Source organism: Pseudopipra pipra, chromosome 23, assembly GCF_036250125.1.
Source record: "Pseudopipra pipra isolate bDixPip1 chromosome 23, bDixPip1.hap1, whole genome shotgun sequence".
Taxonomy (NCBI): Eukaryota; Metazoa; Chordata; class Aves; order Passeriformes; family Pipridae; genus Pseudopipra; species Pseudopipra pipra.
The window spans coordinates 5,337,703-5,361,105 of NC_087571.1; the positions used below are offsets into that span (position 1 = coordinate 5,337,703).

At 45.5% G+C, this 23,403-nt stretch overlaps 1 protein-coding gene and 3 long non-coding RNA genes across 5 annotated transcripts; 3 read left to right on the forward strand and 1 right to left on the reverse strand.

Moving 5' to 3' along the window:
* The first annotated feature begins 111 nt into the window (after positions 1 to 111).
* On the forward strand, positions 112 to 4,084 carry LOC135401887 (uncharacterized). 2 transcript variants are annotated; one of them, XR_010424954.1, is made up of 4 exons: positions 112 to 1,596; positions 1,783 to 1,922; positions 2,629 to 2,757; positions 3,708 to 4,084. It is a non-coding gene; the product is annotated as an uncharacterized LOC135401887 (long non-coding RNA). The 2 variants fall into 2 exon arrangements; XR_010424953.1 differs by lacking the exon at positions 3,708 to 4,084 and having other exon boundaries at positions 2,629 to 2,988.
* On the reverse strand, positions 2,149 to 9,661 carry LOC135401886 (uncharacterized). Its single transcript, XR_010424952.1, has 4 exons — positions 7,944 to 9,661; positions 6,808 to 7,012; positions 5,595 to 5,757; positions 2,149 to 2,200 (listed from the first exon to the last, which is right to left on the reverse strand). It is a non-coding gene; the product is annotated as an uncharacterized LOC135401886 (long non-coding RNA).
* LOC135401889 (uncharacterized) lies at positions 4,936 to 7,412 on the forward strand. Its single transcript, XR_010424956.1, has 2 exons — positions 4,936 to 5,089; positions 5,911 to 7,412. It is a non-coding gene; the product is annotated as an uncharacterized LOC135401889 (long non-coding RNA).
* Positions 9,662 to 14,614: 4,953 nt separating the features above from the next.
* LOC135401849 (uncharacterized) lies at positions 14,615 to 23,274 on the forward strand. Its single transcript, XM_064634384.1, has 13 exons — positions 14,615 to 15,447; positions 15,880 to 16,041; positions 16,243 to 16,386; positions 16,653 to 16,862; positions 17,033 to 17,240; positions 17,976 to 18,062; positions 18,773 to 18,937; positions 19,812 to 19,960; positions 20,627 to 20,713; positions 21,394 to 21,540; positions 22,080 to 22,274; positions 22,657 to 22,766; positions 22,950 to 23,274. The coding sequence occupies exons 1-13, from the start codon at positions 15,202 to 15,204 to the stop codon at positions 23,179 to 23,181; spliced, it is 2,142 nt and encodes a 713-aa protein (XP_064490454.1). The 5' UTR covers positions 14,615 to 15,201; the 3' UTR covers positions 23,182 to 23,274.
* Positions 23,275 to 23,403: the final 129 nt, after the last annotated feature.

Genomic DNA, 23,403 nt, shown 5'->3' on the forward strand with positions numbered 1-23,403 from the left:
GGACCTTCGTGCTCCACCTGAGCAGCAACAGGCACAAGAGGATGGTTTGTATCCAGGAATCTTGGCATTCCAGGGGCTGTCCCTCTTGGCACAGCATTCCATGCTCCACGGGGATGTTTGGAAACACAGGAAGTTTTAAAAATAAATATATATATATAAATATATATATATATTTATATATAAATATATATACTGTCCAGGTGAGTGCAGCAATAAACAGGTGAGTTAAGCAGGGGGTTAAATATGGGGGTTAAATGATGCAACTCCTGCAAAGCCTGGACTCTGACAGCCAAAATGACCCTTTTTACATAAATCCTCGTGCCTATTTCAATGAGCTGCAGTGACCAGTGACTGGCCTTTCCCTTGCAGTACCTGAGGGTGATGCCCCCGGCAGGACAGTGCTATGAAGAGGGGCCTTTCCTGCCCACGACCCCCAGGTTTGCTGTCCAGGTGGGAATGGCCAGGAAAAGGGAGCTCCTCCTCAAACCTGACTGGGCAGCAATTGCTGGAGTGGGCACAGGACTCCTCCTGCTGCTCATTGCCTCTGTGGCACTGACAGTAAGTGAGAGTTACTTAAAATTTGGGTTTTTTAAAGGATATTATAAGACTTTAGGCAAGAAGCCCACAAGTGACTCCTCCCCTAAGCATCACCTATAAAGCTGAAAATTAGAATTACTTGTAACTCAACCTCCTGTTTTACATATGGGGTAAAATCCATCCCTATGGATTGACCCAGTGCCATCAAAGCCCCGGGATATTTACCTCTCACACGGGCCACTGGGAGACATTCAGGGTATAAATGAACTTCATTCCCATTTTCTGATTCATCAACAAGATGACACTTAAATTTTTTTTGTTTAAATGCCTGACCAAACCTGCCTCAAAATAAAGAAAACATAAATAAGTCCTGAAAAGCTTTTACAAAAAAAACTGTCAGCCATAAATAAGTTTCTGCAACGTTCAGGTTTGCTTTCCTTATTCAGACAGAAGTCCCAGCAACCACAAAATACCTGAGATTCAAACCCCAGATGGTCTTTCAGACTGGTAACCCCCCAAAGTAATTCATTTTTTTTCCTAGCATGTTCTGAATTCAACAGGATATTTTTTTTTTCTGCAGCCAGACTGCTGAGGTAATGAGAGAAAATGTGATTTATTCAGCCAGCAGATGCAAACAGCAGATAACTGCACTTCCTTCCCCTTGGCTTCAGCCTTATCTGCTGGGATTAGTAATTCTGCTGGTCTAGAATAAATGAATGATATATTTAGAAACCAGACTCTGGGGGTCCCTGCTCGCCAGGTGAGGATGGATCCTGCTGGCTGAGTGAGGGATATGTGGATCACACCCTGCCAGGGCGTGTCCCGAGAGGAAAAGGAACTCACTTGTTCCATTCTGGGGTGTTTTGCAGCTCCTGTGCCAGGCCGTTGGCTGGTCCCAGGGGGGCAGCCCCTGCCCTGCATTCCGAAGGCAGCAGCTCCAGTACAACCTGGACAGCTACTCCTCTGAGATTCCAGGAGTCTTTTCCATCAGGAAACGTCACCCCTCGCTGCAGCAGCAGGGCAGGGGGGCTGGGGAATCCTGCAGCAGCCCTGGGACAGGTCAGGGCACAGAACCCCCAACCCCAGGGGCTCTGGCGGGTTCCTGCCCCAGCAGAGCCCCAGAGCCACGGGCAGCACTGGGCAGAGGCTGCTGAACCCAGGGCTTCCCAGGCATCTTTGTTCCAAACCAGTCTGGGATTAAAAACAAAAATAAATCAAATTAATCACTGACTGTCCGTGTTTCAGCCTGTTTCCCGAGGAGAGGGGCTGGCTGGGAGCCTGAGGAACAGCTCGACCTGGAGTCCTTTAACACCAGTGCCTTCTTTGAGCTGCTGCTGAGACAGTCCCTGTCTGTCACAGCCACTCTGGGCCACTTCAAAGAAGAGGTAAATCCTGTTCAGGGCTGCTTTTTATGCAGAAAGAACCTAAAACACGTAATTTTATCTGCTACCATTTTTCATTAACCTTTGGCTATTAGGTAGTTGTTTTATTTCAACTTTCACCTTTTTAGAGCACCTAATACAAATATATCCTCATGTTGTTTATAACATGTAATAGGGTGGGGAAAGCAGTGACCTTAAGGCAGAATAATTTGGTTTTCTCATGGTACTGACCTGATACAGTTTTTGGAAAATGACTTCATCTTCCAGCTTCAATTTTTCATCTGCAAAACAAAAATAATATGGATTTCCTGGTCACAAACTGAAGAGCTGCAGATTAAACTGAGGAGAAAAGAATAAATGAACACCCAGTAACATGTGAGCAGGTTATCTGAATTTCATAAGAAATATCTCAGTTGAAAGAGGTGGAGGAGCATTTTGCAGCCCTAAGGATGAATCCACCTGTGGTCCTCATGTAATTCCACGTGAGGTTTAAAGGACAGCAGAGGGAGCTGGATTACAACGAGCACTCAACAGATAAATAACGTGGAGAAATCCTTGTCCCCTAATCTGAGACAGGGCATTAATGTGTTTGTGCTGAAAACTGACACCAGCCTCTGCTTTGGTTCTATAAAGAGGGTTTTTTTTTTTTGAAGGGAGACTCCAAATCACCTCTTATGGTCCTTTCTTTTCTTTTTGTTTTGGACCTCAGGTAAAAATCCTGTATCAGAGGCTCACGAGTGAAATGTCTGCACTGAAAAACCTTTGGATGGAGACTCTGAGTATCCCAGGGAAGGTGGAGGCTGAGAGCACAGAGGGTTATGCAAAGGCAAAGCAGCAGGTAGAGCTCAGTCCAGCAGCACTTATACACAGAATAACATTTATACACAGAATAACAAATTCTCAGGACTCTCTTTTAAAAATTTTAGGCCTGGTCGTGTAAAACGTCACTTTTAAAACTGCAGAGATTTAATATTTCACAGGCTGCAAAACAATTAATTGGAATATGTGGGAGCAGCTGGGTCTTTAAGCATTTAAAGCTGCTGCTTTGTGCTGACACAGAAACTCCTCTCTGACAGATTAAGAAAATAATAATAATAATAATAAATAATGTGTTACATCCACGCACCCCAATTCTTCTGGGGAGTGGTCTCTGCAGAGGTTTCAGCTATAAATTCATCTGCTCCAGTGTGTGTGTTGCAGCTTCTCTTTTCACTTCACAAAGTGTTTACATCATAACTTATTGTGTTGTCATTTAATTCCATTGGCTTTGCATTGAAATAGACAATGTAACTTGTCAATATTGCAATATTTTCGTCTTTGTGTCAATATTTACGCCAATACGTCAATATTTTTAACAAGGAAGATACACTGTGATCTGTTTCATTGATTTTTCTGGGAGTTGCAGTGCTCCACTGTAACTAAAGCTCCATTGAATGAAACCATTTCATGGCTCGAAAAGAGAAATATACTCATGGTTTCACACGGGAAAATACGTGTGCAACACAGTAAGGAGCTGCAATTTTCATTTAAGGACTTATTATATCTCCTGTTAAAAGGATGCCCTGAGTTATCAACCTGCTCAGAGCTGGGTAATTGTAATTCAGCATATTAGAGCTGTCAGCTCCAATGGACACACCAAAATCATTTTAAATCATTTAAATTTCTAATCTTTGCCATTTTAGCAAAGGGCAGAAAAGTCACCAGCTCTGTTCACAGCTGGATTTAATAAATAAATAAATCAATAAATAAAAATAAAGGAAAATACTTCTGGATTTTCTATCCCACCAGGCAGAGGAGGAGATGCAGCGGAGGAAGGAGTTGGCTGCTGGGTACGAGGAGAGCCTGAGCAGGCAGAGGAGGTTGTTGCAGCAGGAGCTGCAGTGGCAGGAGGAGAACTGTGTCCTGTTCAACTCTGCCCTGAGGGAGGGGGTCAGGCTGGCACAGGCACTCACGGAGGGAGCAGCTCCTGGAGAACGACCACGAGGCTGCACAAGGTACCCAACAAAAGGCAAAGTTACCTGCAGCTCTCCTGCCCTGGCCAGGGAAGCATTCCCAGCCCACAGGTTTTTGGCCTGTGGTTGGCAATGCCAACACCTGCAAGTTTAAAACTGATCCTCAGTCCAGCAGATCAGGTGGTGCAGATCATAATTTTCACATTTAGGAGAAATAAACCACGTTTTTTTAGAGGTGAAGTTGTGAGATATCCAAGTTCCAAACTGGACCTGGCTATCAGAGTCTTTTTGGGTTGGATAAGGGATATATAACAGTTCCTAAAAATTAAAATCTTTCGGGGCCATGTGGAAATTTAGCACACAAGGGGTTTTTTTTTCTCTCTTTGGGCTAAGAATAAAGAAAATCCATCACTTTGACAGAGGACACCTCACAAGCAATCAGAAGGAAGGGAAAAGCCCCTTTTCAGAAAAAAGAAACATTTTTAGGCAAAAAAATGAATATAGTCAACTTATCTGGAAAAGGGTGGAATTTGTGAAACTATAAAATGTACAAAAATTAAACCCAAAGGGTCTTTCCTCCCCCAAAAGCTCAGTGTGAGACCAGACCCAGCACGCTGAACAAATTCTTTTTTGTTTTGTAAGTTTTTGCCGTCCTTCTAAATTTAAGGGAGAGATATTTCTCACACATCTATTTAAAACAAGTCTAGAAAAATCTCAGGCTGAGACAAGCTGGGGAGATTCCCATGGGAATCACAGGAATGGGAATATTTTGAGTGTCCCAAGTGCTGTGGCGCTGGGATGCCACCCCAGCTGTAGCCAGTGTGCCACCCCTGGTCACTGGCAGGATCAGAATGGTGTGATGAACAGAAAACAAAGACACAAAATGCTGTTTTCACTCCACCAGCCAAAGCAAATACTCATCAAGCCCTCTAATTGCCAAATGCAGACATAATTTTATACCCACCAAAATCCTCCCTTTAATGCTCCATTTGAACTCTCTTACCTCACCTTCAGCAATAATTATTTTATCTCTTGAATTCTTTTATCTCTTGAGTTGCAGGCTGCTGGCCCAGGTGGAGGCTGCAATCAGCAGGATGTCAAGTGTAATATTGAAGGAGAGTCACCACCTCAAAGCCTGGGGAGTGCTGGGGGAAGGGACAGGAGCTCCCCTTCTGAGCCAGGATCAAAGCAGGACACTCACCAAGCAGGAGCTCGTGGGTAACTGCAGCCTCTAGAAACCTCTTTGAAGTCTGTGTTGGTGTGTGAGGAGGTGTGGGCAGGGCAGGGCAGCAGAGCTGAGAAAACACAGGTCACAAAAAGCAGCCAGGTCACAGAGGAACCCCCAGCCAAGGCAAAAAAGAGAGTATTCAGAAAACATCCTCCTCAAATTCCCACGAACAGCTTGTGAATTCAGGGGTTGTTACTGAAGCAAAGCCACCAGCAGAAGGTTTCTCTGTTGTTTCTCAGGGAGAATGTCAGATTTGCACTCATTAAGATCTTTGAGCACGGGCTAATTACCTCCCAGCAATGGAGAGGGCAATGAACTATTCTGTGGGCGAGTCTCACTAACTGCAATCAATTTGTTCTCGTGTTGTTGGCTGTTTTCTGACATTCTCACCTGGTTTTGGTGTGACCAACTGTAAAAGGTACTCAGACACCAAGATCCCTCTTCCTTTCCTCCTTTTAAGAGGAACAGAAGTAAAAACAGGACAACAAAACCCACCTTGGATGTTTCAGTGGCTGTTGCAGATTGAGGCCAAGAAATCCAAATCCCTGAGTGGACATTTAGGAACCATCAATCCCCTCAGTGTCACGAAGCTCAGGCAGACAGGGCAGAGAGAGGATGGAACTGCCACGTGCTGCAGGCATTTCCCCCCAGGCACCTTCTGTAAAAGGAGAAAAGCTCAGTTTACTTATTCTCACCCCTTTCCTGCCCTTACAGATGATTTTTATAAACCCCCTCCCACACCTCCCACATTGTGCAAGACCTACAGGTTGTTTCTTCTCCCCCCTCCCCACCTGTTGTGACCTGTTTTTAGGCTCCAATGGCACTGCTGGAGCACCTGCCATGGTCTACACAGATCCCATCACTGGGCTGCTGACTCCTTTCCCTCACTGCTCCCTCCTGCTGAGCAGTCACTGCCCTGGACCAGTTCCCAGCCACCATTTCCTGCACCCCCAGACTGGAAAGGTGCTTCCCCTAGCTGGGAATGTTGGCTATGATCCCACCAGCTCCAGGCTGGTCTGTGCTGCTGATTCTGGCTCGGGTAAGTGTCACAATCCAACCATCAGCTGGTCCAACTGCCCTGTTTGTGGAGCACAGTTATGGGGGGGGGGGGGTTTGGTTAAAGCAAAACAGAGGACAAACCAAACAGCCCAATTTGCTGCACTCAAATGTACTTTTCCTGAGACAGAACCTGAAGAAAATCTGAGAAAGCTTCTCATCAGCATGGCCCTGGAAGGTGGTGCTGTTCAGATAGATGTAAGACCTACTGTATGGATATATTTGGTGTTACAAGGCTTGGAGACAAGGGAGCATTGAGATATCCATAATTTCTTATAGATTTCAATCCCTCCATTCCTTAAACCATAAAAATTAAATGCTAAGAAACTCGCAGCTTTTAGGGAATGGCCAAAGCCAAAAGAATTAAATTTGAAAAGCCTTCCCACACCTCCCATAACCACAGCCAATCTCCCTGGTCCTGCCTGCAGGAGGGCGACACGAGCCCGGAGTGCCCGTGTTCCCCTACATCCCTCACCCGGTCTGCCCCAGCACTGACCTGCCCGTGGAGACAAAGCTCCCAGCCCTGTGTCCCAGGAAAACCTCCAGCATGGGAGGCCTCATGTGGGACCCAGCGACGGGGCTGGAAGTGCCAGTGCTGGGGGTGACAATCCACCCCGGCACGGGGCAGAGCCTGGCCGTGGGTGGCACGTACCTGAACCCCCTGACGGGCACGTTGGCACCTCTGGAGCTCTGGGGGCCCATGGTGGAGCCAGAGGGAGGCAAGATCGTCCCAATCCTCGGAGTTGGTCTGGATGGGAGCACTGGTAGGTCTTTTCCAGACACTAATCCTTCTCTCTCTCTCTCCTGTAGTTCTGCTTTACAATTCGTGATGAACACAGGTGATAATCTGTGTCATCCTAGGAAAGGAGAAAACAAAGAGATTGTACAACTTCATTGCACCCCCATAAAGACAGAAAACAGACCAACCTTCCCTGTCCTCCTAGCCAGGAATTATGTCCAAACTGGGCCAGGTCAAAAAGCTGGCTGGCACCTCTTATGGAAGAACATATGAATTTATAACTTGGCATAGAGATAATAAATTAGTCTTAGCTGTGAGAATAAACCCATGTAGAATACCTGGAATAGCAATGTAAAATGTATATGCATGTGATATAATGAACATGTGTGGGATGTTTGGAATAAATATCAGGCTCATGCACTGTATCAGGGTGGCAGGCCTAGGAGAGGTTCTACCTCCTCCTGTCACCACAGCATTGTTTGCTTTTACCATATAATAAATTCTAATTTGAAAAGCTATTTATCTGAGACTCTGTTTCTCACAAATTTATCACTTTATAATTAACTAAAACTATCTGGTGACTCTGTAAGAGGTCATCATTCCTTAATTATGACACAGCCACTGAAGCTGATTTGACCTAAAGATGGTCCCATTGCTCTATTGCAATATTAAATAAAGTAGCATGAAATGCATCATTAAGAAGCTCAGGGAGGGTGAAGCTCCAGATTTTTAAAAAGTATTTTCACATATCTGTACTCTTTATCACTTATTTTGGAATATATACCAGACCCAAAAGGAGGAGTGGGGACCTTAACCTTTTTGTAAAGCAGGAAGTAGGGGACTTATTTAAGAACATTTTGTGAGCCAAATTATTTTACAAATGACCTCAAAATCCCTAGTTCCTCTCCCCTCCACATGTCCCATCAAACCCATTTCTGCTTCCCTCCAAGTAAACGCTCAAGGTGCCCTTTCCTGGCAGGGAGGGGCTGGACCCCAGGTGATGTTCTGTCCTTGTTTCTCCTGTTCCTTGACTGCAGGAGGAGTTTTACCTCTTGGTGGGCTGGTGGGCCCTTCTGGACACCCGATGCTCCTTGGAGACCCCTTCACTGAGCCTCTGAGTGGGAAGCTGTGCCGGGTGCAGGGGGTTCACCTGCAGCAGGGCCGGGTCGTGCCCCACGCCGGAGGGTACCAGGCTGTGCTGGAGAACGACTGGCTGCTGGCACAAACCCGAGTGCTGGACGCCCTAAAGCACTTCAAGGCATCGTTTCTGGAAGGTTCCTGCCTGGCAGCAGACAGATTAGCAGCACTGAAGGCTGCAGCAGAGGAGCTGGAGGAGTCTTTGGCCGCCAAGTGCCACCACATGCTGCACCGCCTGCAGAGCCTGGGGGAAAAGCAGGAGGTGGCTGCAAGGATCAGGAGCAACGGGGGAAAACTGGGTGGGTACAAAGCAAGCAGCCTGTTCCCATGCCATCACACCACAGGTGACAGCAGTGAAACCACTGTCACTCCTGGGGAGGGATCCTGTGCAGGGCTGAGGCTTGGATTTGATGATCCTCGTGGGTCCTTTCCAGCTCAGCACGTTCTGTGATCCCATCACAGCACCTCAAACTTCCAGGAAGCTTTTGGTCAAAATAGCTTTGCTGGTGATGCCCCCAGCCAGGTATTAACTGGAAGCTGCAGCAGGAATAACAGCACTGCAGCCCTCTGGAAGGGAACACAGTTCTTTCCATCACAAACCTGTTCAGTGTTTTATGTTTTTCGTCTCTTTTGAACAAACCAGGTATGATCAGATACCCTGGCACAGAGATGTGGATCCCTGCAGTGTTTGGAATGGAAATCCCAGATCCCAGTGGATCCGGTCTGATGGTGCCAATCCTGGGAATAGACTGTGACTGGAACACTGGGCAGCCCTCCCCACTTGCAGGAACCATGGAAGATACAAATGGAAAAGGTAGAGAAGGAAATTGAGTTGGGTGATGTAAACAACAAATACCAAAGACACAATAAATCACCCTACCAAAACAGAGCAGTTTCTACCTCGACTCTGAATGGAAAATGTGGCATTTGTGGTCTAAAATTCTAAATATTACACTTAGTTTTTCCTTATCCACAGGCCTCATCCCCATCACTATTGGTGCCAGGGCCATAAGTCCAATTACAGGTGAAATTGGGCCTGTTATAGGTGCCCAAAGAAACCCCTGGACACACAACGTGATTCCTGCTGTTCAGTCCCTTGGAGCTTTACCCAGGAAAGCCACAGATCCAGATCTGGTAAACAAAGCTCCAAACTCTCTTTACTTGCAAGTTTGTTATCTGGGGGAAATTCTTTGTTGGGGCTTTTCTACTATGGGTGGAAATTTCACTTATTTCTCTGCCCCACAAGTAGCATTTGCTTATAGTACAAGATGACAGAAATATGTCATTATACTTCTCTTTTCATTATCTGCCTTTTTTTTTTCCCCTTCTATTTCTATTTTTTTCTGCTGATCTTTTTACCTTCTAGATCTTTTAAGTCTATTTGATATCTTTCCCCTGCCCCAAGATATTGGGACACTGATTTGGACATGAATTATAACATGCACAGACTTAGGACTGCAAACACTCACCCCCTGTGGCAACAAAGTTGGATATATGCTGTGAAAGGCATTGAGAGGAGCTGTCATCACTGGCTTTAATCACATTTATAATCCTTCTTCAGCTTCCTGCAGAGCTAAGCTGTTGTGTCTCTCATTGCTTTACAGCTGGACTTTCTAGAAAAGGAAATAAAGTCAAGGCATTTCTACTGGCACTGCAGGAGGAAAAAGGAAGAAGAGCTCCTTAAAAAGCTGAACTCTCTATTTCTTGATGTCCTTGATGCTGTAAAAGAGGGGAAGGCACAACAGGTATGGTGCCTTTTTTTTGGAGCTGGCTCCAGGAAAGTTCTTTAAAAATTCCTTGGGGATTCACGGGTATCAAAAATTCAGATATCACTGAAGGGATGGTTCTGAATCCAAGCTATTCCCAAAAGGTAAATGAAGCCTTTGCTGCCTCAGTGTGGCCATTCCCAGAGTGAGGAATGCTGGCAGGTGTCCCCATGGAATAACCAGCAGGTGAAATCCAGCAGAGACAGGGGACTGGCAGCAGTTCCTACACAATCAGAATAATTACAAGGCTACAAAAAAGCACTAACCCAGTCAGCCAAGCTCTTGCTCTCTCTGCAAAGGAAAATGCCTCCCACCAATTCCTGATCTCCTGAGCTGGCAACACCACCTAAAGCTCCCTCTCCTCTGCCATTTCTTACAGACACAGCTCAAGGAGAAACTGGAAGACATTGAGGAACTGTGCCATTTTCTGAAAGTCTCCTCTCTGCAGGAAGCTGAGAGACGAACCTCCAAATATTTTGGTAGCCAGGTGGCCACTGAACTGTCTGTGCTGTTCAAAGGTACAAAAGGGCAGCTCCAGCCCTACTGCTTTCTGTGCTGGGTGATCCCTCTGCCAGGTTACCCTGAGCCTCAGGAATTACTTGTGTCCTCCTGAAGCAAGATAGTCCAGAGGTGGGATCTGAAAATGGGGCTGTTAGAAAAGATGGAGAGTGTAGAGGTGTGAATCACACAGAGGGAAAACGACTGGAGGTTTGTCCTGGGAATTCCCAGTGGATTCTCAGGTGGGTGCTTCTGCTAATATTGGCTTCTTACAGCTGACAGAGAGGAGAAAGAACGGGAAATACAGGTCCTGCTGGAGATCAGGAAGGCACTGGAGAAGCTGGTGGAGCTCATGGAAAAGATGCAGCTGGAAGAAGAGAGGATACTCCTGCAGCTGAGAGAGGGAGAGAGGAGCAGGAGCCACATCCCAGGGGCTGAGGCAGCCCCAGAGCTGAGGGTCAGAAAGGTGAGGTCACTGCTGGGCTGAACCTGGGCCCCATCACAGAACATTCTGTGCTCAAAGACACTGCAGGAGGAAAGCTCTGAGCCCACTGTACTGAGATACTCCCACTTCCAGGAACATCCCCAGTGCTTCTCCAGGCAAGCATTACCTGGTCCTGCAGAGCAGGCACCTGCTTCTACCCCAGCAAGACCTGCTGAAGGAAAACCAATTGCTAATTGAGTGTCAGACTTTATCAAAACATATTGCTAGGAAGCTTTTATCTTACCTCTTCTTTGCATCATCTGCAGCTTCTGTGGCTGTTCTTTGAGGGCTACATGGCCACAAGTGCTCCAGAGCTGTCACAGCAGTTTTCCAGATGGTGACTGGCCCGATTCCGTGTGAGAAGGGCAATGAAAGCCAGGATTTGCAGTTATATTTTGTATTATTTCTTCCAGCTCATGCTTGCCCTCGCCTCTGAGTCTCAGGAATGGATCCTGAAACAACAAACCAGTGTGGAGACTGCACACACCAGACTGGAATATTTGAGGGACTTGTCAATCATCCAAGCACAGCAGGCAAAGGTACTGCAAAGAAAAGCAATTGTGGTGCTTGTCTAACAAAAGCACAGGCAGCTGCCACAGTCTGAGAACATCATCCAAGAACACCCCAGCCAGGGATCAGAGCCCTGCAAAACAACAGCAAACTGGCACGGGAAGGACATCAAATGCAAGTCATGCAGTTAAAAATCACACCTTACAGCTTCTCTATCAGCTTGAAGGATGTGGAAAAAAAACAAAACTGAGAGTTGGGGGCTGTAGGACAACAAATGGAAAAGGCTTTTCCTGAGGCAAAGTGCTGTAACATCCCATGGAGACACTGAACAGTGTGAACTGGCAATATCAGGTTTTCAAGAAGAAGCTTTTTTTCAAATGATGTTCTTGGCAGGCACGAAATGGCCTCTCTCTGCTTTGTGCTGTTTTTCAGGTGCTTCTCTCGGGCTCTCGACGGTGCTTTGAAAACTATCAGACAACCAGATTTTATGGCATCAGTGGGGTCTCACGTGGCACACACCAGGAAATCCAACAAAACCTGATCCCTCTGCTCAAGGCCCTGGTTCAGAAGCTGGAGGAAAACAGCAAAAGCAGTTTATCACCTGAGACACCAGGTAAGAGAGTTACCTTATTTTAGCCTGGCCTTGAAAAGCAGGCTGGAACCTTTCAACTTCCATTCTAGAAAGAGATGCTCCTTCTGACAGCTGAAAAATCAGACTTTGGTTCTATTTTGTAAGAGTTAAAGATCTCCTTGGACTCAATGAGCAAAGCCTTTGTGATGTGTGTAAAGTTGCCATAGGGTGGATGAGCCCTGAAATCACTTGTTAGGCTCAAGTTTTCTCTTGCCAGGCCTCACCAAAATTAATCTGTCTTCTGCAAAACAATTAATATCTTGCAGCAAATACATTTTCCCATGTTTCTTCTACAGGCTACTCATCAAGGAGCACTTTAAAAGCATCTGCTGCTCCCACAGAGGCATTAAGAGCTGAAGCAAGCCAGGAGAGCACTTCAGCTTCCACAATATCCCCTGTGCCCACTTCACCCTCAGAAAGGATCAGCCACATGCAAAAAGAAGTCCTGACAAGGTAAAGAAATCCTTGTTCTGCCTTAATTGCCTCTGCCTTTTTAGTTACAAAAAATTACATTATTTACAAGTTTGGGAGGTTCCTCTCCCCAGCAGGCTCAGATTTGGGGGTTGGGTGTGGCTCAGCACAAGGCTCCTGTTCTCCAGGTTTGTGGACGAGCCAAGTGATGATCCCATGGAACCAGGGATGTGTTTTCAGCCTGTCTCCTGCCTCTCTGGCTGCAGGTTTCTCTTGGAGAAACACGCCTGTGAACTGGCACATCTGGAGCTGTCCCTGCTGGCAGAAGAAATGAACACTCTCTGTTCCTTTTGTGACTCCAAGGCTGAGGAGGAGGAACACCACGAAGGAAGTTGGGTGAGGTTGGCATTGTGTCATCTCAGAGTTCTCAGATGAGACACAGGAGGAGTTTTCCACTATTTGAATTCCTTTCCATTTTCCCACGTGGCTTCAGAAAAGGAAAATAAACGAAATAGTTTGAGAAGAAAGAAATCTTCCAGCTATTGCAAAGCCAAACAGAACCTAAATTAGTATCCCCCTCTCAAGTTAAAGGAGAAGGGGCAGTGGTCTCATTTTCAGTAATTCTTGGGTACTTAATCTCACAATAAATCAGGCTTTTCATGGTGCTTAAGTGAGACATCTGCTTTCTGGATCTGTTTTTTGCATCTTGGGCTCAGTGGGAATCAATTCTTTTGATGCTCCTGATCACAAAGAAGTTTCAGGTTGGGGTGTCTATAATATTTTCAGGGCCTGAAGAGCAGGAAAGGAACAGAAGCCACTGCCTCAAAGGATTCACTCCTGAAAGCCCTGTCAGAACAGCACCACCACGCTGGGCAAGCACTGTGGGAGAGACAAGTGCAGGAAATCAAACATTTGGGCCTCAGCCCAGAGCTGACAGTGCCCAAACAGCCCCTGCACATCCTGCAAGAAATCCCACAGCAGCTGGCACTTGGTCTTCTTGGCTCACAAACCCCACACTGGGAGTTCCCTGAGCAGCAGGTGAGTTTAAGGTGGTTTTTCTTATGTCATTGTCACCTCCCTGCTGGGCAAGGATGGACTTCACCTTCCCTGGGGGCACAGACACACTGCAGGGGTGTTATCAGAGCCCCTGAAACGTCCCAGAACCCTAAATGATCCAGGTCTCCCTGGAAAAATTCTCTACTTTTAGTGCCCACACTCATTAGTATTGAATACCTAGAATATATTTGCAGTGCTGCAGAAACCCTCCCACCCTTTCTTTTCTTTTGCTCGACAGAACCAACACTCCAGGGAAGTGCAGCATTGCCCAGACCCTGCCACTCAAATGCTCCAGGTGTCAGCAGTGAAGATAGTGAAGCTGGAAGCTCTGAGACAAGTGTGTCTCTACAGGGTCCTGGACCTCTACTGCAGCCTCCAGGTACAGGCACTGCATGCTTTTCATGCCACAGGGGATTTCATAACATTCTGAGGGCAAAATTGCCCATCCTGGCTGAAAATCTACAGGTGGGCAGGCACAGAAACCTCCCCCAGGGGTCAGCCTGGCACAAACCCCACTGTTCAAAGCCCTGCGGTTATGCTCAGGGCTGGAAAATAGAAAAAAAGAAAAAGAGAAAAAGAGGCCGAAAAAGGAAAAGGCAAGGGGCCGCCCAAAAAAGGGCAAGGGGCCGCCGAAAAAAAGGAAAAAAAGGAAAAAAAGGAAAAAAAGGAAAAAAAGGAAAAAAAAGGAAAAAAAGGAAAAAAAGGAAAAAAAAAGGAAAAAAAAGGAAAAAAAAGGAAAAAAAAGGAAAAAAAGGAAAAAAAAGGAAAAAAAGGAAAAAAAGGAAAAAAAGGAAAAAAAGGAAAAAAAGGAAAAAAAGGAAAAAAAAGGAAAAAAAGGAAAAAAAGGAAAAAAAGGAAAAAAAGGAAAAAGTTAATTTCTATTAAAAAGAAATAATAATTTTCTTCTCTCCCTTTGCTTACCTGCTGCAGCCCCTGAGCTGCCCCGAAGGCGTGCGGAGCATCCTGAGCAGTCCGGAGCACAAAGAGCCCGGGGAAGCAGCAGCCCGGGAGGTTGCTCGGAGCAGAGAGGGACAGCAGGTGGCCAGAGCAGCGGCTTTTCTCCAGGAGCACCACCGGGAGGGGGATCTGCTCAAAGGGCTGAGCACGGAGGCAGAGGCCGAGCTGAGGAGGATGCAGGCACAGTTCAGGCTGGAACTCCAAGCACACACAGAGGAGAAGGTACAGCAGCTGGAACATCTGTGCTGTCATTTACTCTCAGCCACAACAGGAAAACCTCTGGCACTGTGATTTTAGCCACGTTTTCGGTGCTTCACTAGGAGCATGCTGCTTCATTTCACTGCTGATAAATAAGTAATTATTCTTCTTCCCCAGAAAAAAACATTGAGTCAGCTATCACAGCCCTGGAAGGGGCAGAGCCCACCTTAATTATATTGAGGTTGCAGCCTCAGCATAGGTCTGTTCTCTGCTCTTTGCCCTGAAAATAGTACTGTAGTTGTGCTGTACTCAGACTATACATACAACTTAAAAGATATCAAGGGCTGACCTTGACCTCAAGCCCTCAGAATTAAGCTTTAAGGAGTCAACTTAAGGGAAGGTAAAAGAAGCATATTAACCCATTTGCTTCTTTTTGAATATTTTATTAACAATGTTTGGGGAGACCCACTGACCAAATACTTCTCTAACTGTCAAAGGAAAATTTTAAGAGCCCCCTTGGAAATTGGACTGATTTTAGGGTGCTTCATTTCCCACCCCCCCCTGCATCCCCATTTTCCAACCTGCAGTGATGAGGCTGGACTCGATCCCGGAGGTCTTTTCCAACCCTGTGGTTCTGATTCCATAACTGGAACATTCCCATGCTTCCTCAAGCCTCTAAGACTTTGTCCTGTTGGGTTTTTTTCCTCTCCCAGATAAAAGCCAGAGAAACAAAAATTATCCAGGAGACCGAAGGAGGGAAGTTTGGGAATCTCGTGGCTTATTCCATCCTGTCTCAGAGGCACCTGAGGGAAACAGTCACTTTGCTCCAGGATTCCTCCAGGCTCAAGAAGGTGGCCTTGAGGTGCCAAAAGGAGGGCACAGGCCTGGAACACCTCGTGGGAGAAGTAAAGTTCTCTTGCTGGTTTGGTTTAGAACCTGCAGCTCCTCCAGTGTGTTGTTACAAAACCCACATTTAAAGACTTTCAGGAATTGTGACTGTTTAGATAAATAGGAGAGTTAACTCCAGATTAGAGTGCACTGCATTATTTTTTTAATGCCAAAAAATTATTGAAACTATGCTGGGATTTGCTACAAAAAAATCAGGCACTTCAGATCCATTTTAACATGGATTTACTCAAGGCTCCTTTGTGAGCCTTAAATTAATTTTCAGTGGCTGTGAGTTTGTGATTTGGGTGTTTATAAACAGCAAAATTAAAGGCTGTGTAGGACTGACATGTTTTTAACCTCTGTCCTCGATGTGTTGTGTAGAAAGTAAAACAACCAAAGGAGGTTCACACATTTCATGCCCCAGTTCACAGGAGCATTTTCTCTTCCAGGATTTATCAGTTGATGGTGACACCAGGGACGTTCTGCATCTCCTGAAGGACAACTCAGAGCATGTACTTTTAGTGCTGGAATTTATACAAACTGTAAGATTATTACAGCTGAGAGAGAGACACTTCAAGGAAATAGTCAGCAGCCTAAAAGGCTCTGAGAAGGTAAAACTAAAGTTCAGGAGAAGGTAAAACTAAATATATTATTAGTCAATATATTACCTTGCAGTTTCATTCAGAAAATCATGAATAGTTTGCATTGCTGTTGTTACTGTGCAAAGGACTTTGTTCTTCAAGCATCAGAGTTTCTTGAACAAAACCAGGATCTTGGGTTTGGATCTTTCTTTCCTTTTTTTTCATCTCTAGTTTGTGGAGGAAGCAAATCTCATAACCAGTGAAGTGAGAAAATTCAGAGAGCAGAAAATGAGAAGGCTGGAGGGACAGTTGAAAGCCTCCCTGAAAAACAGAGGAACCAAGAAGAGGATTTCAAGCAGTTTTGATCCACTGCAGGTCAGAAAAGAGCAAATCCCAAATGTTTCCTAATTGAACACTCATCACATGCACAGGACATAAGATGAATGGTCTGATGCTAATGAGACCATGGCTGCAGCTGTCCTGTGCTATCAAATTCACAACAAATACAGGAAGAAAAAAGGGTTGAAGGGAGAGATTAGGAGTTGAAGGGATGGGAGAAGAACAGCTTCCAAAAGCAGGTTATGCACGAAAGTACAGGGGGAACAAAGAAAAAGAGTTTAATGGAATTTTCTGCTTTGCAGATCAAAACCACCACCTTGAAAAGAGAAGAAACCACAGAAGAAAGGGAAGACCCGTGGCAGGCTTTCCAAGGGGAGCATCTGGACCTCAAAGGATCTCCCAGCTGGGCAACACCAGCTGAAGGAGCAAAGCTGCAGGATCAGCTGCTCCCTGGAGAGCAGAGGAGGAGGAGGAGGAGGAGGAGGGAGCTCTCAGGGCTGCAGCAGGACGGGGTACTGTGAGACCACACACCCTCTCTCCAGCTTTTGGGGGGGATTTTTTGCTATTTTCTGATCTTCAGCCTCAAAGATCACGAGGACTGCTGCTCATCATCCCAGAGGGGGAGAAACTCAGCAGCATTTTCCAGGCACTGCCTCTGACAGCTCCTCACTTTTCCTCCTAGGACTCGAGGGAAGAGCACAGGGAAGGAAAAGCTTTCCCAGGAAAGGATTTTCACCCAGATTTGCAGGAGCTGAGGATGAGATCAGGAGGATACAGAAAAGAAAACAGGCAGCAAAGCAGCAGTTCTGCATCCTCCACCCCCCAGCCCCTCAGGGCTCCAGGGCCCCACCAGAAGGCAGAGGAACAGCTCCTCTGCTTCTTGGCTAAGAGTAAGTCTGGGCTGCCACAGCAATCTCAAGTAACCTGGGATATTTTTTGGCTGCTAATACATCACCTGGAGGGCATTAAAGCTTTGGGAAAGGAATGATCAGGGAAGAAGTGGGTGGAACTCCTAAAATAGGGAGGTTATTACCAAATTTCTGATTTAAAACTGGACGTGGGTGCTAGGACAGAAATAAAATGTCTTATCTAGGTGATGTTTATGCATCTGCAGAGCTGGGCTTTTTTCATCCTGAGGTCAGCAGGGCTTTAGGGGTTTTCTCAAAATATCAGCAGCTCCTTGATAAGTAGCAGAATTTCCTGTTCTTTGGACTGAAAATGTTTCATTAGGGTTCAGGTGAACTCTCACATGTGATCTTAATGTTTCAGGGTCTTTTCCAGCACCTTCTCTATGAAGCAAACAGCTGTTTGTTTACTCATTAGCTTAATTAAGAGGAAAAAGCAAACAGTGCAAGAGTCACCCAATTATCACAATACCAGACAAGTGTTTCCCTATGAAGCCCTTTAGAGAGATTCCAAAACACTTCTACAGCTTTAAACTTCTTACAGAATTAAGCAATTAGTTAAAAATACAACTTCTAATCCTATCAGTTGATTTTTAAAATGATGTCTTAGGCCCAAGTACTATATAGGAAAGTCAAAATTAGCTGATGGAACGAGAGGAAAGGACACAAACCCCTCTGGAATTATTTGTGGTCGTTACCTGGTGTATTCTTTCCTCACAGATATCAAGGTGCTGAAGCAGGCAGAGCATGTGATGGCCTCCAGAATCATTCTGCTGAATCCACAGTTCACAGCAGCTCCTCTGGGTGGTAAAAACTTCAGTCATTTGGTTGGCTTTTGGCTCTTTTCCTGCCAATTGCCTCCTTTCCACCTGCTTAACAACAGAATACACGAGCCTCCTGTGAGACCTGCATGAGTAACTTGCCCACAGATGGGATTTAGCAGTGATATACTCCTTAAAATAAACCTAAAACCAGGTTTAGAACATTTAAACAGGTAAATGTTGCTGTAATTAGCTGGAAAAAAAAAAATCCTACCAATTCTCACGATATGGAATTTGACAATTTAAAAGAAAACCACTATTCACAGAATTCAGGGCAAACAGAAATTCTGTTTTCTTATCAATAAATCTTGTGGCAAAGACAACTTTAAGAGAAATGGAGAGGAGTGTTCTGGTAAGCAGCTCAAACAAGAACTACAGGAAGGAGAAGTGTTTGGGCTGGGGGCTGTTTGTTAGGGTTTTTTTTTTTTAACTGAAATAGAACAATGTTCTTCCTCATTAAACAGACTTCCCCACGACATTTAAGATACATGAAAAAAGGAGAAAAACTAGTGAATTGGATAATTTTTGGAGAGAAAGGTACTCACATGTTTGTCCAGACTTTGTCACACCCCAAACAGCAAAATTAGTCACCTGTTTGACCTCGTCTGTACAACTGCAGTGTGGGAAATGTTTGCTCAGACGTGGGTGAGAGATGGATTGTTTAGGAAAGCAACATTGATTTGTTTGTTTACACAGGTGGTGACGAAACCAAGTGTGTAAAAACCTCTTTTCTCCTCGATCTGCTGAGGGAGGTGAACGAGGAGCTCCGGAGTCACGCGGTGGCAGCTGGGCTGGGGCAGAGCCAAGGGCTGGCCCGAGGTAAATCCCACCCCTGCTCTTTCTGGAATAGCCAGAATTGGGGTGAAGTGCAGATTTCATGTGTCAGCCTTCAAAGGATGTGCAGCCAGATTTTGCTGCACAGAAACCTGGGTTCCCTCTCGAGCTCTCCTGGTGAGGGAGAACCATAGAATTATAGAATCCCAGAATCAGCTGGGTTGGAAGGGACCTCCCAGATCATCAATCCAACCCTTGATCCAACCCCGCTGTGGTTCCCAGCCCATGGCACTGATGCCACATCCAGTCTCTTCTTAAAAACCTCCAGGGATGGAGAATCCACCCCTTCCCTGGGCAGCCCATTCCAATGGCTGAGCACCCTCTCTGCAAAGAAATTCTTTCTAATATCCAACCTAACCCTCCCCTGGCACAGCTTAAGACCCAGCCCTCTTGCCTGGGAAAAGAGACCAACCCCCCCCGGCTCCCCCCTCCTGTCAGGGAGTTGCAGAGAGTGAGGAGGTCTCCCCTGAGCCTCCTCTTCTCCAGGCTGAGCCCCCCCAGCTCCCTCAGCCTCTCCTCACAGCACTTGTGCTCCAGTCCCTTCCCCAGCCTCGTTGCTCTCCTCTGGACCTGCTCCTTCAGAAAGGGCTGAACACACAGAGCCAGCCCTGACTGTGCTGCTGAGCAGCTCTGAGACACACAGACTTCATGTCCCTTCCCTGGGCCTTAGCTAGCAGAAATTTCTCCACTAAAAGTCAAGTTTTAGACATTTCCTAAGGGTATCAAGGCACTTCACGACCCTTATGATAATTCACAATGCACCAGCAGGGCCTCACTTCACACTGAACAGTGATGAGAAATGCAGGATATTCTACACTTGCATTGCAGTGTTACAGCTTGGGTTCTATTTTCACTTTTTTTTTTGTCCAATTAATCTGGTGAAATGCTGCTTTTCTTGCAGCAGCAAGTTGGGCTCAGGGTACAGAGGATGGCTCGTGGACTCAGGGAGAGGAACCAGCAGCAGTTGATCCTGCAGCCCTCTCTGCCAGAGAGTTTGTCATTTATCAGTATGGCATCTCCATCCTACAGTTTCTCAGACTTCACATTAATGTAAGTGTTTAAAACCTTGATATTTTTAGACACTGATATTTAATAATCAACAGCAGTTATAAAAGAAACTCCTCAGTTATAAAATCAATTATACCAGTTATAAAATCAATTAGAGAGTGACCATTGAGCCAATAGCAGGAATTAAATTCCAGTCCTGTTTTCTCCACAATGGTGTAGAGATTTGAAGTCAAATCTCTTCCCCAAAAGATCTAGTCAGTTTTTGTATTTGTTGTGGCACCTTTCTTAAGCACATCACTCAGGTAATGAAGAATTAATCACTGTGATAAAACATCTTCCCTTTCTATCTTGGAACAATAATTCTCTCATTTTCTCTGCACAGTTCTTAGCACACCATGGCTTTGGTCTGGGGAAACTCTCCAGGGTCTTTCATAAGAGTCTCAAACAAATAATAAAGTTGCAGTGAGCACAGCCAGAGCTCCAGGACTGGAGCACACTTCCATTTACTTAATTAAAAAACTGGCAAGAGGAAATCCTAAGGTTATTTTTTTAAACAGCCTCCATTTCCACGTGGGATTGGTTTGGCTCTGGGAACCCCCTGCAAATCAAGGCTGACATTTCAATGAACCTGGAGCCCATGAACCCCTCTCCCCCTGCAGCCCTGCTGTGCTCTCAGCTCTTACAGAACCTTTCTCCTTCTCTTTGCAGGCCCCAGAAATCAGGCTGTGTGTGGCCTCCAGCCTCCCCCCCAGTGATGCCACAGGCAATGCCTTCAGGGGCTCTTTCTTTTACCAGGTTTGCCCACTCCACACCTAGTCAGCCTTTGCAATACTTTGGTATCCATTCAGTTCTGGGGCTGGGAAGTAAAATGCAAAAATAATTCCTACCTTCCCAGTCGCAGTGTGCTCGATGCTCCCTAGGAAAAACATTGATATAAGAAATCCTCAAGTATTAATAAGCTCCAGATGTATCTGAACACAAACTAACAGCACTGAGTTCAAATATATATTTAATGTGAGGGTCATACCCAAAGCACATTTGTTAAATCAGCTCCAATTATCCAGTTTCTCGTGTCCAAGTTTTACCACTTTCATTTTGACCAAATTCTCTCTAGGTCAGCTTGACAGGAGTCAGTGTATCAGCATTTTACTCACTATAATTAGATTAGAATGTGACTATTTAGTGTTATTTCTTCCTATAAGTGAGGTATGCAAAAAGAAGCTTTCTCAGGTTCATGATCTATAAATACAAACCTGCCCAGGGCAGAGAATGCACAAATGCTTTAGATTCACATCATAGACCATTAAATGAAGTCTCAGGACTGCCCTGTGCATATGGATATTCCCCTATACTGATTTTGAATCCTTGGACTTACCTAAAATCGAGGCAAAGCACTGGAAGAGCTGCATCAGCAGAGCCAATTCCTGCTGTGCTTCTGTCTCAGCTCTGGACACTCATTTTTTTTTTCCCCTCAGAATTCCAAGAACAAACTCTTCGTCCTGAGGGATTGCCTGAGCTCTGTGGGAGGTTTCCTGCTCCTCCTGGTGCACTGCTTGGCTCATGTCTCTGCTGCTGAGCTCCACCATGACACCAACCCCCTCTTCCTGAGCCTTTTTTATCAGGTGTGTTCCAAGTGCAATCCCATTATCCTCGTGTTTGTTAAAAAAATAAATCACTCTAAAAGTGAGGGCTTAATGCTTTGTGCAACTCCAGCGACGAAAGGGGAGATGAAATAAGGTTTTTGTAATGAGTTAACAATTACCTGAACTGCCACTACAGCTACACAGGGGCTGTTCACAGCAAGATTCTTATTCAACATCTGAAGAACTGTTCTGCCTTAAGTGAAGCCAGTGAGAAAGCAGAAAAATGCACCAATTCATGCATTAATCCCCTGCCTGCACACAAACAAAAACACCAACACCTTTGTTCCACTGACAGCTGAGGAGATAAAACCCACACGACTGCCTTCTAACCATCACCTGGGAGAACCCAACAGAGAGTTCTCATGATCACAGCCCTGCCTACAACACAGTTACACCAAATTCATTGGGAAAGGAAAAAGGAATGGGGGGATCCTTCCCCAACACCTTGATGTGACACAGCAGGTTCTCAAAGCCTTTCAAAAAGAGTCATGTTTGGGTTTTTTTTTTTCCCTCCCCAGGCACTGAAAGCCTGTCTCAGTGAAATGTTCTCCCTCAGACTGCAGCTCTCAGCAGCTCCCCAGGGCAGTAAATGCCAGGGGATAAGCCAGGTGTTGCTGAAGGAGGAACCCTTCTCCAAGGAGGGAGCAAACCTCATCTCCCAGCTTTACGAAGTCAAAGTGAAAAGGCCCACGGACATGGAAGGCTTTGAGAAGGTAACAAGAAAGCTCAGCACCAATATTTTCTTGCTTTGCTACAAAAACGACAATTTAACTTATTTATAGATGCCTGTGCCCATGTGCCTGCAGTTCATAGACTGGAATAGAGGACATTCACTCTGAACACACTTTTTTAAGCACTGGAACAGGTTGTGCAGAGAGGTTGTGGATTCTCCCTCCTTGGAAACACCCAAACCCCCTCAGGACACAGCCTTTAGATGACTCTGCTTAAGCAGGGGGGGTTACAATAAATTATTTACCTTCAGGCAAATCATTAAGTCAGCATAAAAAGCATCACCATGTAAAACACATTTAAGGAGTCTATAAAAATTAAAGTTAGCAATTAACTGCTTTCTCCACTTCTGTGCTTATCCCACAGCACATGAGGAACAACCTCCTGCTCTGCATGAAATCTGAGGAACCACAGCATGACAAGTGGCTCGTGGAGAAAAAAGAGCATTTCCCTCATGGAAAGGACAGCTTAGGATGGTAAGAATAATTTGCCAGGAGCTGTTATTTACTATTTATATTTACTATTTATTATTTCGCCACCCTGTACAGTGAAATTTGCTTTTCTGTTTTGCTCCCGTGAAGAGCCTGTGATTAAAATTTCACAACTGGCATTTCTCCCCTCTCATTTTAAACACCTCTTTCTATGTTTTTTTTTTTCAGCTTTGAAGAGGAAACCTGCACTTCCTTGTCCCCTTCAGAACTTGAGGATAAAGTGGACGTGTTAACTGAGGAGCTGGTGCAGATCATAGAGGATGAACACCAGTTTTTAAGCAGCAAAGGCAACGAAGACCTGCTTTGTTACTACCTTGAAATCACTAGTTTGGAGAAGGACTGTCTGCTAAAACAAATCAATGCATTAGAGGAGGAAATAGCCCTGGGCAGAAAGTTGTAGTGGCACTCAAAGCCTTGGTGGTTTTGTTCTACCTTGGGTCTCTGCTTTGCCTATCAGGCTTTAAGCCAAAGTAAACCCTCTATTTCTGTTTTATCTGTGGTGTATTTTTCCTCTCCATGCTAAAGGCTCATTAAATCAGGAGTGGAAGCAGTGCAGTGGTTTGAGTGACAAGACTTTGGCCCCCCCCACTGACATTTCTGGCCACAGCCAAGCAGCAAAAAG

What these genes read in the sequence shown, in the direction of transcription:
- LOC135401849 (XM_064634384.1), top strand. Translation starts at nt 15,202, where the DNA reads ATGCTTCCTCAAGCCTCTAAGACTTTGTCCTGTTGGGTTTTTTTCCTC. An exon ending in GCAGTTTTGATCCACTGCAG is followed by an intron (nt 16,387 to 16,652) that starts GTCAGAAAAGAG and finishes TCTGCTTTGCAG; the next exon opens with ATCAAAACCACCACCTTGAA. An exon ending in ACATGGAAGGCTTTGAGAAG is followed by an intron (nt 22,275 to 22,656) that starts GTAACAAGAAAG and finishes CTTATCCCACAG; the next exon opens with CACATGAGGAACAACCTCCT.